This window comes from Sebastes fasciatus, chromosome 1, assembly GCF_043250625.1.
Source record: "Sebastes fasciatus isolate fSebFas1 chromosome 1, fSebFas1.pri, whole genome shotgun sequence".
Lineage (NCBI taxonomy): Eukaryota > Metazoa > Chordata > Actinopteri > Perciformes > Sebastidae > Sebastes > Sebastes fasciatus.
This window is the reverse complement of record NC_133795.1, coordinates 45412166-45429004: the sequence shown is the minus strand read 5'-3', so window position 1 is coordinate 45429004 and position 16839 is coordinate 45412166. Positions and strand designations below refer to the sequence as shown.

General features: G+C 43.6%; 1 protein-coding gene across 1 annotated transcript in view; it reads right to left on the bottom strand.

Annotated features, from left to right (window-relative positions):
- Positions 1-1128: 1128 nt before the first annotated feature.
- Positions 1129-16839, bottom strand: part of rbpjl (recombination signal binding protein for immunoglobulin kappa J region-like) — a 32000-nt gene continuing 16289 nt past the window's right edge. The window contains exons 5-13 of the mRNA XM_074649718.1: positions 16672-16742; positions 16470-16585; positions 15362-15536; positions 15045-15182; positions 14393-14505; positions 9278-9418; positions 8983-9138; positions 8374-8477; positions 1129-3037 (exon numbers count right to left, since the gene is read on the bottom strand). Of these exons, the coding sequence (XP_074505819.1) occupies positions 2737-3037; positions 8374-8477; positions 8983-9138; positions 9278-9418; positions 14393-14505; positions 15045-15182; positions 15362-15536; positions 16470-16585; positions 16672-16742 (1315 nt within the window). The 3' untranslated portion in view covers positions 1129-2736. The remainder of the gene's footprint in view (positions 3038-8373; positions 8478-8982; positions 9139-9277; positions 9419-14392; positions 14506-15044; positions 15183-15361; positions 15537-16469; positions 16586-16671; positions 16743-16839) is intronic.

Sequence of the window (16839 nt, the reverse complement as noted above, 5' to 3'; positions counted from 1 at the left end):
ATAGCTGAATCCAGAGTTATTTCCCTTCCTCCGTTCATGTGGGCCGAGGCTGTAGCGCAAGCCGTGATGACGGCGTGACGTTGGGACCAGTTGCCCAAGATCCGGGTACTTTTTCCAGACGGAAGTAGAGCCATTTAGGCTTCATGCTCCACTGAGCGACTTTCATAGGAATAAATGGGGCCCTGCCTCCAACGCTGTATCCAGTTCTCTTCATACATCCATGGGTTAGATCTGTGTCCGACTTGCTCTGACGTCGTGCACACGTGGGCAACGTTAAACCTCACGAGATCGAGGCGGCCGCAGTTTTTAGAACCAGGCGCCACATATACATATATACACATATAATCATATACATACATACTGTACATAAAGAGTAATAATGTCAAACCACCACTGTATTTAACTCTTCTGTAGCAGAAAGAAAAGCTGTATTTGAGTTAAGCGTCAGGAAACAGAGTGAATGCTGCGATGACAGATTGTCCTTCTTGTTTTAAAGAGACGCTATTCATCTGAATGAAAACAGTGAAAATGACCTTAAACTCCGGAGGGTTTAACTCGTTCTATAGGGGGGTGGAGGAGGCTGGGTGAAGAATGGAGGTGTGTTCCTGTAGATGGGAGCCGAAGAATGGTGCCTTTCATATGGCGTCTCATTCATCAGGAGGGATGGAAACGTGGCGGCGGCGGCGGTGTTTTGGGCACGTGAATCTCTCAGTTTGAAGTTTCTCCCACATGATAGAGATTAGGAGCCCTGAGACTGTCTCCTTCCTCCTCTCTCACACATGTTTGTCTAGTTAATGATGAGGAAGATGAGGAGGAGGAGGAGGAGGAGAGGAAGGGAGAACTAGTACAGGAAAAGAGACACATGCCGCTCGGTTCCCCTCAGAATATTAGACACGTGAAGTATGGAGGAAGGGAGGTTTAAGTTTTTAGTTTAAGGTGGCGGCCTGTGTACGCTGCCTCACGGCTGCCTGCTGTCTGGGTGGATGAGGGACAAACTACTGGAAATGTGTCGGCCACTAAAGTCTGGGACCAAAAAGGGCTCCTTGTTTTTGTTTTTAGTTGATTTTTTAGTCCAGAGTTAAAGGGAACTTTCCAGATACTCTAAAAGTAATTAAAGCTCACATCCAGTACGAGTTTTGAGGTTTATTCAAACAACGTTAACAGTTCGTATGATATCTTTAAATTTTTTTTGTGCGTTCTACCAGCCCGTTCTCATTCCCAGGGCGTTAAATACAGAGGCTTTGTCACTGCCGCCGGTGTTCGGTACCGCCGCAAAATGCAGCCTTCAGCGCCGGTATGAATCACACCGGGCGTTCCATTAACTAACATGTAAACCCATCCACGGCAAAACGCTCCTTCTCCCCCTTCTGACGTAATTACAGATATCTACAACGTCATTTCACCTAGTCACAACTCTAATTCTAGATATCTGTAATTACATTCTGACTATCCCTAACTCCAGTTAGAGATAGCTACAACGTCATTCTGACAAGTCAACATCGAATGCGTCGGTCTCTGATGGCGAGGGCGCTGACTAAGCGGCGGTACTTGACGAGTTGGGAGTGAGAACGCGTTGGTTGCCGAGTTCATCTCAGGTCAGTAACTTAACATCTGCCTGCTGTTCTTCAGGATCAGGTGGAGTGAGCTCTCAGTGTGCGCTCAGAGAACATCTCTGCAATGTGATGAAAAATTTGATTTTAAAACTGTCACGTTGACAGAAAGAAATCTTCTGATGCAGCGTCACTAAACCCGACCGAGATGTCGTCTATGTGTCTCGCTAACGGATCATCAGCTGGCTGAACAGAGGACCTTCCTCTGAGGAGCAGCAGCCATGTTAAGAATGAAAAGTATGTGATGGATGAAACAAGGTTTCCTCTGAAGCAGCAGCCACGAGGGAGGTCCCGTCACGCCGCTGTGATTATCTGCTGCTTCACTTGGCTGGAACAAAAGAGCCGTTAATGACTTAACTTCAGGTCAGACGTACAGCAGGAACAAAGAGGTGATGTCGGCTCTGTTAGTTTGTTGCGTTTTGCTGCTACCAGACACTTTAATTCACCGGATTAACATAATAAGGATGAAGGCTTTCATTGTTAAAGGGACAAAGACGTGAGGCTCTGCAGCCGACTGTTGGTCAGATGTGTAATACAGCAGAAAATCACAGGCAACACAAAACACAATACATCAGATTAGTCCAGCAGCGCTGTGGAAGCTTTGAGTCCTACACTTCCTCCCAGTACCCTGAACTTGTGATGAACTACTGGAATATACCGTACAACTTCTTATCCTAAACCTCTCTTACTCTTGTACAAGTGTTGGATTCACCAAACTCTCTTAAAGGGACTGTACGTACGTTTTTACACGTATAAACGTGTGTTAATCGTTTCATTGCCAATGTGTGAACAGGTTGTAATCTAACCTAAGAAATGAGACTTATTCAATCTCGTGAAGAACAGCTGCTAACAACATGTTAAATGTCAGAAATAAAGAGTTTGACATGACGTTAGATGCTAAAAAACGTATTATAAAAGCGAAGCAGTTCATGACTGATGGGAGGCGTGATGGTCATGAAGATGGATGAAATGATATGATAGAGAAGTTGATGTTACACTGTCAGCTGTTCTACCAGATCAGTGATGTCCACCTGGACAGAGATAAAGTCAGAGTCAGAGACGTTTCCTCAGCAGCTACTGACATGTAGCCTAGACGTCACCGCCTCCAGCGCTGAGAGCAGCGTAGCTACGTCTGCATGAAGAGGTGGAAGTTGGCTCTGGTGAACTCCTGATGGATGGTCTCTAAGAGGACGTCGTCCTGCTGGCCTCCCTCCGTCCCTCCCTCCCTCCTCCCTCCTCCCGCTGCTCCTCGGACGCACGGCGGCGGCTGCAGCTCGGGGCTGTAGGTGAAACTGAAGGACGTGCGATAGATCAGGCCGTCCAATCGGATGAGAGACAGAGGGACGGTGATGATGCGTCGCAGACAACGCCAGCCGTCGCTGAACATGGAGACGTCAGGGACGACGCAGAGCAGAGATTTAGGAGACCTGAGAGGAAATAAAAAACAGATCCGTCATCTCACGGTTAGATGATCTCTATTGTTCCCGTCAACCTTCACTAGATCAGAGTTTCCTCTTCAGCTGGTGGAAACCAAACCAGAGCTAAAAATACGGAAACACGACTCCTAATGAATGCTGACGTCTCTGCTGGACGTGTGAAGAGACAACTGCTGCCTAACATGTCCACCATGTCAACTTTTAAGTTAAAATGATAAAACAGACTAACCTCAGCGACACAGTAACTTATAGACGTGACAATGTTGAACAACGTGGACATAAAATGTGCAAAGAGAGAGTAAACAAAATCATTTTGATGATTATTTTTTAATAATCTGCACTTCTGTTGTTTTTTCTGAGACTTTGAGAGAGGCTAAAGCTGAAGTGTGGAGGAAGAAACCTACCAAAATAAATAAATAAATACATTTTATTTATTAATAAATAAATAAATGAACATTTCATTATATGTAGCAAAAATAATATTACAAATAAATGTAGCCATTAATTGATAAAATGTGACTTAAATTCATATTTCTGTTTTAATTGGTTTCTTTCTTTATTTATCTTTATATTAATTCCCTTATTTATTTACTATTGTGTTTAATTTTCCTTTTTATTTATTTATGTATTTATTTTTTATCACCTTTTAAATGTATTTATTTTTTTTGCATTTATTTTGTATTTATCCATTTGTTTTTGCATTTATTTTTATTCATTGATTTATTTTTTATTTATTTTTAAACATATGTATTTATTTATGCATTTATTTATGCATGATTTTCCTTTTGCATTTCACCCCTTATTTATTTCTGTATTTGATCTATGACCTCTGACCCCACGATGACACACGTTGAGCGACAGCCCCCTCATTTGCATAATGAGGCACAAATGCATAAAGAAATGTATAAAGAAAAAAATACATAAATAAATAAGTTTGGGGAAATAAATAAGGGGTGAAATGCAAAGGGAAATCGTGCATAACTAAATAACTACATTTATTAATACATAAATACATACATTTAAAAATAAATATAAAATAAATGCAAATATAAATAATAAATAAATAAAAGGGAAAATTAAACAGAAGAGTAAATAAATAGGGGAATTAATACAAACATAAATAAAGAAACAAATTAAAACAGAAATATCCATTTATGTCACATTTTATGAATTAATTAATGGCTATATTTATTTTCTATATTAATTTTGCTACATTTAATGACATAGTCATTTATTTATTCATTTATTTATCCTCCATACTGAGGAGCAACAACAGTAGAAAATAAACTATTGAAGTAAATTAATTACATTACCTAATACTCTTAATTACATTACACAATTCTGAGGATGCCATGAAACACTAGCAGTGAGAATATATATATATATACTTTTTTTTTTACACACACCTATATATACAGTGGAGGAAATAAGTATTTGATCCCTTGCCGATTTTGTAAGTTTGCCCACTTACAAAGAAAAGAACGGTCTATAATTTTAATGGTAGGTTTATTTTAACAGTGAGAGACAGAATATAAAAAAATAATTCCAGAAAATCAATTCATATAAAAGTTATAAATTGATTTGTATTTTATTGTGGGAAATAAGTATTTGATCCCCTAGCAACCAACAATAATTCTGGCCCCCACAGACCGGTTAGATTAGTCCTCTCGCTTTAAGAAAGTACTCTGAATCTCAACTCGTGACCTGTATAAAAGACAACTGTCTCAACTCATTACCTGTATAAAAGACACTTGTCCACAATCAGATTCCAACCTCTCCACCATGGGCAAGACCAAAGGGCTGTCCAAGGACGTCAGGGACAAGATTGTAGACCTGCACAAGACTGGAATGGGCTACAAGACCATTGGCAAGCAGCTTTGTGAGAAGGAGACAACTGTTGGTGCCATTATTCGGAAATGGAAGAAACACAAAATGACCATCAATCGCCCTCGGTCTGGGGCTTCACGCAAGATCTCGTCTCGTGGGGTATCGATGATCATGAGAAAGGTGAGGGATCAGCCCAGAAATACTTAACTTCTTAATGATCTCAAGACAGCTGGGACCACAATCACCAAGAAAACCATTGGTAACACACTACGCCGTAATGGATTAAAATCCTGCAGCGCCCGCAAGGTCCCCCTGCTCAAGAAGGCACATGTACAGGCCCGTCTGTTTGCCAATGAACACCTGAATGATTCAGAGAAGGCTTGGGAGAAGGTGATGTGGTCAGATGAGACCAAAATCGAGCTCTTTGGCATCAACTCGACTCGCCGTGTTTGGAGGAAGAGAAATGCTGACTATAACCCCAAGAACACCATCCCCACCGTCAAGCATGGAGGTGGAAACATTATGTTTTGGGGGTGTTTCTCTGCTAAGGGGACAGAACGACTTCACCGCATCTTAAGGGAGGATGGACGGGGCCATGTACCGTGAAATGTTGGGCGACAACCTTCTTCCCTCAGCCAGGACACTGAAAATGGGTCGTGGATGGGTCTTCCAGCACGAGAATGACCAAAAACATACGGCCAAGGCAACAAAGGAGTGGCTCAAAAAGAAGCACATTAAGGTCATGGAGCGGCCTAGCCAGTCTCCGGACCTTAATTCCATAGAAAATCTGTGGAGGGAGCTGAAGCTTCGAGTTGCCAAGCGACAGCCTCGAAACCTTAAGGATTTGGAGATGATCTGCAAAGAGGAGTGGACCAAAATCCCTCCTGAGATGTACGCAAACCTGGTGACCAACCACAAGAAACGTCTGACCTCTGTGCTTGCCAACAACGTTTCTCCACCAAGTACTGAGTCATGTTTTGCTAGGGGATCAAATACTTATTTCCCACAATAAAATACAAATCAATTTATAACTTTTATATGAATTGATTTTCTGGATTTTTTTTTAATATTCTGTCTCTCACTGTTAAAATAAACCTACCATTAAAATTATAGACCGTTCTTTTCTTTGTAAGTGGGCAAACTTACAAAATCGGCAAGGGATCAAATACTTATTTCCTCCACTGTATATATATGGCCCACCTGGGGCTTGCGTGGCAGTGAGGGATTGTGTTCCTAATTGGCTGCAGCTTCTCGTACCAACAGCACATAGAGGACGTCTGTGTTACTATATAAACACGTCTTTCCTCTTCGCCGCCGCGTTGCTGCTGATGGGAGGGATATTTGCAGAAGGTCGTGGCGAGCCGCCCTCAGCCAGAGACCCTGACTTACGATGCCTCAGCACTTTAGGTGTGGGCTCTGAGGTGGATTCTGACGTCAGGGACGTGGTTTTGATTCGGGACGCGTCACATAAGTTTCTGTGAGGGGACGCCTGAATGTCAAGTGTCTGCTGCGCCGTCCTGTAACTCACCACCATCATCCTCCTGCTGATGAACACAACTGAATATAAAATAGCCTTTATGCTTCTCAGGCTTCGCTCCGACTCTCCAAATACAGGAATACTAGTACGTTCAGTAAGCTGAATGTCATGACTGTCAGGAACATTTTTAGTCAGACTTGTTGGGAAAACTTTTGTTGAAACTTTTAGGCCAACAAAACCAGGGACCAATTCTTCATTCATATTAGAATAAATACAGTTATTTATGAACATAAAAACCTTAAGTTTTGTCTTAAACCCCTTTTTGATGTCTGATGTATGTTGTGGTTTACAGGGCTAGGGTTAGGGTTCTAGGGGGTTGAACCCTAGCCCTAGTCCTAGGGAAGCGCCGCCAGCGCCGGAGGGGTGTGGCTCCAAATCTGAATTTGGCCTAGGGAACCAAATGGACTAGAGTGGGCCCTGAGCCCCAGTGCATTCAAATTAATCGTTTTTTAGGGAAATGGGATTTTTTGCTTTCTTGAAGCTACAGCCTGTTAGCTTATCTTAGCATAAAAACAGAAGTCTGTTAGCTTAGCATAAAGACTGGACACTAAGCTAAGCTAACCAGCTTTCCCAACATGTGGAGCAGTTGCTTTCAGGGTGTCCAGTATTGTGAATGAGAGTATTGTTGGTGTTTTATTGAATGACTTTTGGATTCTTGTGTGAATTAATGTTGTGATTGTTGTTGAGGAGGGACAACATCAATATATTGTATTGTGACATACTCCGACATATTGTCACATTTCTTATATTGACGTGTTTTTTATGTAGGTAAGTTATTAAACATCAAACTTATTGGACTGAAAGTCAGACGTCTTTTCCTGAAACAGCAGCAGGACAGACACACTGACCTGCTGTTCTTTATTGAAATTCCTCCACAAAGTGTTTTAAAATTCTGGGTCAAATGAAATATAATTTGGGTTGGTAACCTGCTCCGTTACGTCATATTTTGGAGTTGAAGTGCCACTTAATTTGCTATAAAACCATCTTTTATGATCTCCACGGAGGGGGAAGGCGTTCCCTTTGAGCTGCAGCTGGAGACCAACGGCACCAAACAGTCATAAATAAATAAAAACAGGGCCTCAGAAACAGATTGTTAAAGCAAAAATCCACCGACACAGAAGCTACTCATGACATCACATCACCTACAAACTGTAATCAAGTCCAGACTCTATAAAGGTCGTCCAGAGGAGGAATGTAACACATTTACTCAAGTAGAGGTACTTGTACTTTATATAAAAAGCATACGACCAGTTAATGAAGTTTAAACCAGTAGTTCCAATCTTCTTTGGCTTGTGGCCTCTTACAGGAACCAGAGTTTGGTTGAGGCTCCTCGTCATGTCTCAGATGTTATGAGTTGGTATCAGTTCCACTAACAGAGGTTCTCCTGATTAACTTCTCTCTCTGTTTCATTAAATTACTGTTCTAGTCCCGACAAGGTCAAAGAGGTCAAACTCTGCACAATTAACTCACATTTATGGGTCAGAACTTAGTTTCTTCTTCTTCTCTCTCATTAATCGTCTCAGGACCCCTCCGATTTATCTGGTGACCCTTTGGAGGGGCCCGACCCCTAGTATCCTCCCTCTCTAACGTCCCCTCCGTCCTGGTCCTCCCTCTCTAACGTCCCCTCCGTCCTGGTTAACCCCTCTCTAACGTCCCCTCCGTCCTGGTCCTCCCTCTCTAACGTCCAGCAGCTATGAAAGGCAACCAGACAACAATAAAAGTGTGATGACAACTGTCGGTATATAGAGTGTAGTATATACAGTATATATATATACATATATATATATGTATATATATGTATATATATATATAAATTGTCTGCAGGTTCTATTCTACTGTACGCCTGTTAATAGACATGATGACATAACAGCAGCATCATCTTCATCCCTCCCTCTCCTCACTGATCACTCCTCATCCTCCCTTTTCTCACCTGTTGACCTGAATAAATGTCCTGTTGACTCACTTGAACATGGTCTCGGCCTCGCTGTTTCCAAACCACACTTTGAGATGAGGGCTGAAGTTTTCTCCGTGGACCTCCAACATGGCGACGTGTCCTCCGCCGTTCACCTGCAGCAACACACACACACACAACCTGCCGGTCATCAAACATATACAGGGAACTATATTAGAGATGTTCCGATTCCAGTTTCTCCTTCCCGATACCGATACCGATACCAGCGTGATCAAAAAATGGCTGACATTTTCCTCGCTCTGACTACCGTTACAATCTCCACTAGCACCTGCAATCAGTTCTTCTTTGCTCTAAAACAGTAGTAGCCAGTGGCAGCCATGATACCTCCAGGGCCTCAGCACAGTGCAGGCTGCTGTTCTGGAGCGGAGAAGAAGAAGATTATGATTTCTGGTTAAACAAGTTGATTGTTTTCTGGGTTAATAAATGATGGTGTCAGATTAGTACATAGACTGGCGTACTCTCCGATACCCGATCCCCAGACACATTTATGATACGTGGTGCCTCTGCAGGTCTCTGCGGCCGACCTGGCGCTGAGTGAAGAGCAGATGTGTTATCATGTGAAGGTGCTGAAGTGTCCTCAGGTCTGCTGGTGGGACTCACCTCTAACCCGGTGATGACAGGAAACGGAGTGACTGGTGTCTGGATGCAGGCGGGACCCTGATTAAAGGTGAACTCCACCGCTTCCACTCCGATGATGGTCCAGCAGGACCCGTCGTTCAGCACCACTCTGCTGGGGTCTCTGACGTTGGACAGGGCCTGGAGGGAGGACCAGGATGGAGGACCAGGACGGAGGGGATGTTAGAGAGGGAGGACCAGAGGACAGAGGGGACGTTAGAGAGGGAGGACCAGGATGGAGGGGACGTCAGAGAGGGGGGGGGGGGGGGGGGTGTCTCACCTGGTACTGTATGATGCTGTCATTGGATAAACACAGGTATGCGTGTGGGTTGTCTCGGAACTGGAAGGCACACTTGTGGAGCTGAGAGACGGGCTCGTCCACGTCCAGGATGGCGTGCTGCTTGTTGACCTTTCGGATCACCTGGAGACACCAACGAGACAGATGTCCTCTGAAGAGTCAAGATGATATTTTATTATAATGATAGCTGGATGATCACAGGGAGCTCTTACATCTGTCACTATATAAAGGGACATTAGGGACAGCCCTGGTCCCAGGACACCCTGAGCTCCTGTATGGTTTTATTTAGATTTAGATGTTATTTATTTGTGCTTTGAAAAAGACAAAATGAGGACATTAATTAGATTCTCATTACGGTTCCACTCCACCCTTCTTTACAATAGACCTGTATTAGTCTTTTTTAGGGGGGTCCAGGGGGTCTTTAGGGGGGTACAGGGGGTCTTTAGGGGGGTCCAGGGGGTCTTTAGGGGGGTACAGGGGGTCTTTAGGGGGAGATAGCAGGTCAGCAGTAGATGTCACATATGGTGTACATCAGGGGTGCCCAATACGTCGATCGCGATCTACCGGTCGATCGCAAAGGTAGTGTGGGTAGATCGCATGGCATTAAAAAAAAAAAAAAAAATTAAAAATTAAAAAATAGACGTCAGCCTATCAGAGCAGATTGAGAACTGTCTGTCAGAGTTTGACAGACGCTTTCAAGACGTTGTTTTACTGGAGCCAGTCGCTACATTCATGTGCTACCCTTTTCGGGAAGATGCTGAGGCTGATTCACTTGCATCAAAAATTGCAACACTGTTTCACCTGAACTCATCTGGAGTGGAGGATGAGATTTTGACACTACAAGCTGACATTCAGCTTAAGTCCAGGGCTCATGGACAGTTCTGGAACTTACTCACAGAGGAAAAGTACCCCAACATGAGGAAATGTGCTACCTCCTTCACTGCATTATTCGGCTCCACTTATTTATGCGAGTCAGCCTTTTCCCACATGAAGATTATTAAGTCCAAATACCGTTCCACCTTGACTGATGATCATTTGGAAGTGTGCTTGAGGCTGGCTATCAGCAGCTACTGTCCGGACTATGCATCCCTGGCTGATTCCATTCAGTGCAAGTCATCAGAGTAAGGTAATGACAAAAAATTTACAGAGTTATATTGTACAATATGGGTTCATGCAGTTATGCAAGGTACACCAACATATATTGTACATATAAAGAATACTCAATATATTTATAAATAAATATATGTTTTGCATTTTTATAGTAGGTAGATCATTTTGACTTGGTCATTTTATAAGTAGCTCGCATGCTGAAAAAGTGTGTGCACCCCTGGTGTACATCATCTGAAAACTGGAACCTGGAGATTAATTTAAGATGCAGCTCAGCACGGTGGGTCAGGTTGTTCTAGTGTATGAGGGTTTAGAACATTATGATAGAAGTATATGATGGTCATCCCAATGCTCTATTATGTCTCATTAGTTGTTGCAGCAATTTTTGGGTTGATACCATTTGTTACACTGATTTGGTGCTAAATTTAACCATTTTTTTTTACCACTGGAGAATTGATCAAAATGATCAATAATCCCTCCAAAAATACCACATTAAGACACCAAGACCATGAGGAACACCTAGAAAAAGCCATGCTGTGATTTGGGATCAAAAACTTTTGACATTTGGAGATTTCTGCAAGAATTTCATTTTTCAGTGATTGAATAGCGAGTGTAAACTGCTCAGAAACCCCCTTATTGTCAATGTCGCTAGGAAAGCCATCCATCCTCTGAATGCTCTAGGTCTCTAGTCTGATCCATCTGTCCTCCGAAGGCTCTATGTCTCTAGTCTGATCCATCCATCCTCTGAATGCTCTAGGTCTCTAGTTTGATCCATCCATCCTCTGAATGCTCTAGGTCTCTAGTTTGATCCATCCATCCTCTGAATGCTCTAGGTCTCTAGTTTGATCCATCCATCCTCTGAATGCTCTAGGTCTCTAGTCTGATCCATCCATCCTCTGAATGCTCTAGGTCTCTAGTATGATCCATCCATCCTCTGAATGCTCTAGGTCTCTAGTCTGATCCATCCATCCTCTGAATGCTCTAGGTCTCTAGTCTGATCCATCCATCCTCTGAATGCTCTAGGTCTCTAGTTTGATCCATCCATCCTCTGAATGCTCTAGGTCTCTAGTATGATCCATCCAACCTCTGAATGCTCTAGGTCTCTAGTCTGATCCATCTGTCCTCCGAAGGCTCTATGTCTCTAGTCTGATCCATCCATCCTCTGAATGCTCTAGGTCTCTAGTTTGATCCATCCATCCTCTGAATGCTCTAGGTCTCTAGTCTGATCCATCCATCCTCTGAATGCTCTAGGTCTCTAGTCTGATCCATCTGTCCTCCGAAGGCTCTATGTCTCTAGTTTGATCCATCCATCCTCTGAATGCTCTTGGTCTCTAGATTGATCCATCCATCCTCTGAATGCTCTAGGTCTCTAGTCTGATCCATCCAGGTGTCTCCAGACCTTGAGCCCTAATCCTGAGTATTAACACATTCAAACACCCCCCCTCCACTGCACCACACACACTATATCTAAACACTCCTATTCACACAGCTGCTGATCCAGCTGAAGGTTCTGGTCTCACCGTCTACCTTCACAGACCACAATCAGCCGACAGTCAGCAAGAAGAACCTCCGTGTCTCCAAACAAACGCAGCAGCTGAAGGCCTCAGTAGAACAACATGTAGAGGTGCAGCGTGGTGATAATAGAGCTTCAGGGTTGTTATGACAGCAGAAAGAGTCTGCTCAGCAGACTGTGAAGGATTCTGTTAAGAGGTTTAATTTAACGTGGAGGTCAGGCTTTAACAGCTGCACACACACATCTGTAAGACGTATAGGATCAGAGCGGCTACGGTCTTCCTACAGGGTCGGTTTTAGATCCCACTACTGCTTTCACTGTGTTTTAACAGGAAAGATCCACCCACAATGCATCAGTGCTGCACTACTCAGACTAACGAGAGACTTCCTGCTGGACTAAAACCCAACGCTGATTAATCCTAAATGAACAACAGTCGTCCTCACACTCGCCAACCTTGAGACTTCAAACATAGGGAGGATTTCTGACCCACAGTGGTGGGTCTGGGGGTCCTCCACCAGACACATTAGAGGTTCAGAGACTTTGTTTCCTGCATTCCTGTGACTTTTAAAGAATACAAATAACAAAATAATAAGTTCACTGCAACAGCATTTTTAATCTTCAATACTTTAAAATAAAATTTTACTTTTAATTCTCAGGAAGAAAAAACTGAATGATTCTCTGGTGTGAACTTGGTGTGTGAATCTCTGGTATAAACTAATATTCATCAGTTTTTATTCATTCATTTCTGCTCCTGCTTGAGTATTTCTTTCTCTTAGTTCTCTCAATTTCTCTCCCCTTCTCTCACTGAAGCTCCTCTCAGACACAACGTGACGACGCCACCACTGACTTCTGAAACATGTTATGTCTAAGTATGTGTCCACAGCCTCCGTCCTTTCGACGCTTCCCATTCATTGTCTATGTAAGCAGCCGTGCAATGCATTCTGGTAGCGTGGTGGCGTGATTCGAGAGACGGGGCGTCACGACAATCGTTCCTCATTTACATAAAGTTGAGGTCTCGGCTACTATGCAAATCAGGGGTGTCCGACGCAACTCGCCTTCTCTGGAAACTCCAGAGAATCTTTTAAACTAACCACTGATCTAGAATAAAGACAGATTCAGCAACTGCATGGATTACTTCTCACCTCAGATGTTTTCAGAAACACATTTCGGTGAACTATTTTCATGAAGTAAGAGAAGAAAGTTTCCAAACGAGCCGCCATGTTGTTTCCGGTTGAAAGTTGGGAGCAACAGCCCGCGAGGGAAAGAGTTTGTCCAATCAGGTGGGGAGAGCCTTGTTTCCCATCAAATGTCCAAAGCTAGGAAGCAGCGTGTCCCCTCGCGATAAAAAACGCCGCTGTGGACACGTACCATAACGGTTTGCGTCGCGCCATGACGACTTTTCACTGCGTCGAAGAAAAGCCAGACTTCGGGTGCTGTGCGTTGTGATGTGCGGTGAGCGCAGCTCAAACTGCGTCGTGTTGCGAGCAGCTCTCCACCGCCAGAAAACAACATTAGGTGTTGTCATCCGGGTTTCCGCGTGGAAACAGTAGGGCTGATACACGCTGTGTCGCGCCAGAAACAGGTTGAGATAACGAAAAAGGAAAAAAAAAAGATCTGGAGAATTGTGACATCGGGAGGAAACTGGGAGAGGTCGATGAAAATCGGGAGGGTTGGCAAGTATGATCATCCTTGTATGGTGGCCCTGAGAGCTCAACGCACTGTAAATAGACAAAAGACAAGCAGAATAAAAAAAACAACCTCTTCATCAATTTGACAACACATAGCTGCACTGCGACAACGTAAACTGTTTCCAAGTGACACTAAAAAGTGATGCACACAGCTGAAAATAACCTAGCATTAGGGTTAATTTCCTGAGCTGAGCTGGAAAATCAGCGATACGTAGCAACGGTCTGCTATACGTAGCAACGGTCTGCTATACGTAGCAACGGTCTGCTATACTTAGCAACGGTCTGTTATACGTAGCAACGGTCTGCTGTACGTAGCAACGGTCTGCTATACGTAGCAACGGTCTGCTATACATAGCAACGGTCTGTTATACATAGCAACGGTCTGCTGTACGTAGCAACGGTCTGCTGTACGTAGCAACGCTCTGCTGTACGTAGCAACGCTCTGCTATACGTAGCAACGGTCTGTTATACATAGCAACGGTCTGTTATACATAGCAACGGCTTATATAGAAATAACAGACCGAATGCCGTGATTTACCAATCATAATCGAGTATTCAACACAGCGGTGTAATAACTATACTTATAATTATATACAATCAAAGACATATTCAATTCATACTTTCTCGAAACATGTTGTTTGGAAGACATCGACAACGTTCATTATCATTTAAATCAGTTTATGTCATCGACTGATCGACTAGAATATATACAGTATACTGTTATACATCTGTGTGTGTGTATGTGTGTGTGTGTGTGTGTGTGTGTGTGTGTGTGTGTGTGTATGTTACCATGGGTGGCAGAGCGACTCCAGACTCAGTGCACACTAACTGGACCACACAGCCGTAACAGATGAAGCCTTCACTCAGCACAAAGTCGCCTTGGTCAGCACGCTGGTCCTCCACTACACACACACACACACACACACACACACACACACACACACACACACACACACACACACACACACACACACACAAATTAACACATATTCAAATCTTATTCAAACTTTTTCCCATAAAACATTTTTTTCCTACGTTTCTATCAACAGATGAATAAAGACAAACGTGTGTGTGTGTGTGTGTGTATGTGTGTGTGTGTGTGTGTGGTTTAGGTTTTGGAGGTGGGAGGTCCACTGAGTTAAATAAATAAGCTCACACTGACTGTATTTATTGAAACGTAACGCGTCTGATGTTCATCCTGATTCAGAGTCTTTGACAAAGACTCTGAACTCCTGATGTCGACTCACAGATGAATAGATGTCAGAGAAATGACGACATTATTAACTACAGTAGAAACCTCTTGATTGATCACTGTGTGTGGATGATTATTATAACCGTTTGACTTCACATGCAGATTACCATCTAACTGACATTTATATATTTATTACACTATACACACACACACACACACACACACACACACACACACACACATGTGTACCCAGGGTGATGGTGAAGGCGGTCCAGTGTCTGGCGCTGGCGATGAAGGCTCCTCTGTCCACTGAGAGGTAGCGAGTGCTGACCGTCTGAGAGCGTAAACGGTTGAACAAAGCTACTCTGGAGCACGAGGAGATACACACTGAAAACACACACACACACACACACACACACACACACACACACACACACACACACACACACACACACACACACACACACACATATATAAAACATGTTAACATGTGACTGAAACTGTCTATTAGATTCAACCACTAGTTTACGTCCCACCCTGTCAGTGGACAGTGTGACTGAACTCACGGTCGGCGTTCTTCATGGACTGTCTCTTCTGGGACGGTTTAGAGATGACTTTGATCATCCGGCTCTGGAACGAACCCACTTCCTGTCTGTTGCCCAGGAAGAGTCGTAGCAGCAGGCAGAAGTGTTTCCTCTTGTCCTGATCAGAGATGAACAGCGACTTGGCAGAGGCAAACATCTGGAGCACAGAGACAGACAGAGAGAGAGTGTGAGGGACTTTAGCCAGGTTTCCACCGAAAGTTCCCGTCTTTTAGTCCCTGGAACTACTTTTAAGGAACTAAAAGGTTCCTTCAGCTGACTCATTTTCACTTGTTTATACAGCCGACAAGTGATGGAGGAAGTTGTGTGACAGATTTAAAAAAAAAAAGACAGATTCTGCTTTCTATCTGTCTCACAGTGACTGTCTGTGGAGGACGAGGTCTCAGACACTGTTGACCGTCTCACAGACACTTTACTGACTCCACAAGTCGTCCTGGGGAGGGAAGATGGAGGACAGTGTTGGACCTCTGGATGAGTACAAAGTGGGAACAACTTCTCAATGAAAGATTTCTCCTTTATTAATAAAAGATAAGGAAAAACCTTAATACATCAGACAGCCACATACGGATACTTCACTAAAAGTCAAGGCCACGCCCCCTTTAGGGGGACAGAAAACTGAAGATCTCGTAGACTTCAGTGTGATCTGACGTATGTTTGATTGTACTTCTGACCAGTTGGTCTTCATTCATCTCTTGAATGATGTCTGACGTCTGATGTAAATTGATTTATACTGATAATGTGTGAAAATAAGAAACCTATAAAATCAGTATGTAAATACGGATGTGTCTTCATCCACTGCTGCTGCTGAGGAGGAGGAGGAACAGGAGGAGGAGGAGGGAATATATGGACCCAGCAGAGCTCCTGTTGCTGGAGAGGAATGTAGAAGATAATTGAGCCGGACGAAGGCCGAACTTCCAGATAATTGGTGTCATTGAGGGAATGTGACAGACGGGTGGAGGCTGCGTGGACAGACAGACGGACAGACAGACAGACAGACAGACAGACAGACAGACAGACAGACAGAGAGGTATGACAGACAGGTATGCACGTGGCATTACATCAGTGCACTCACCCTGCAGTTTGGCTGCTCATCGAACACCAGTTTGAATGCGTCGGCCTGAGACTGAGCGGAGCTGTCCAGACACATGTAACCAGACAGCCGATACACCGAGTCTGCACCGCCAGCAGCTGGAGGAGAATGGGGGGACAATGGAGGGATGAAGGGAGGAACAGACGTTTTATTTCTAAAATGGACTATATTTTATTTTCCTCACCTTTCAGATGGTCCTGCATGACTCTCCATCCATGACCGCTGATGTAAACACACGGAGGAGGGCAGAAGAACCTGTGGGTCAGAATCAAACATGAACATCACCTGTATTCTGATGAAATGTTTGTATTTATTATTATTATTATTATTATTAATAATAATGTGTGGTCCA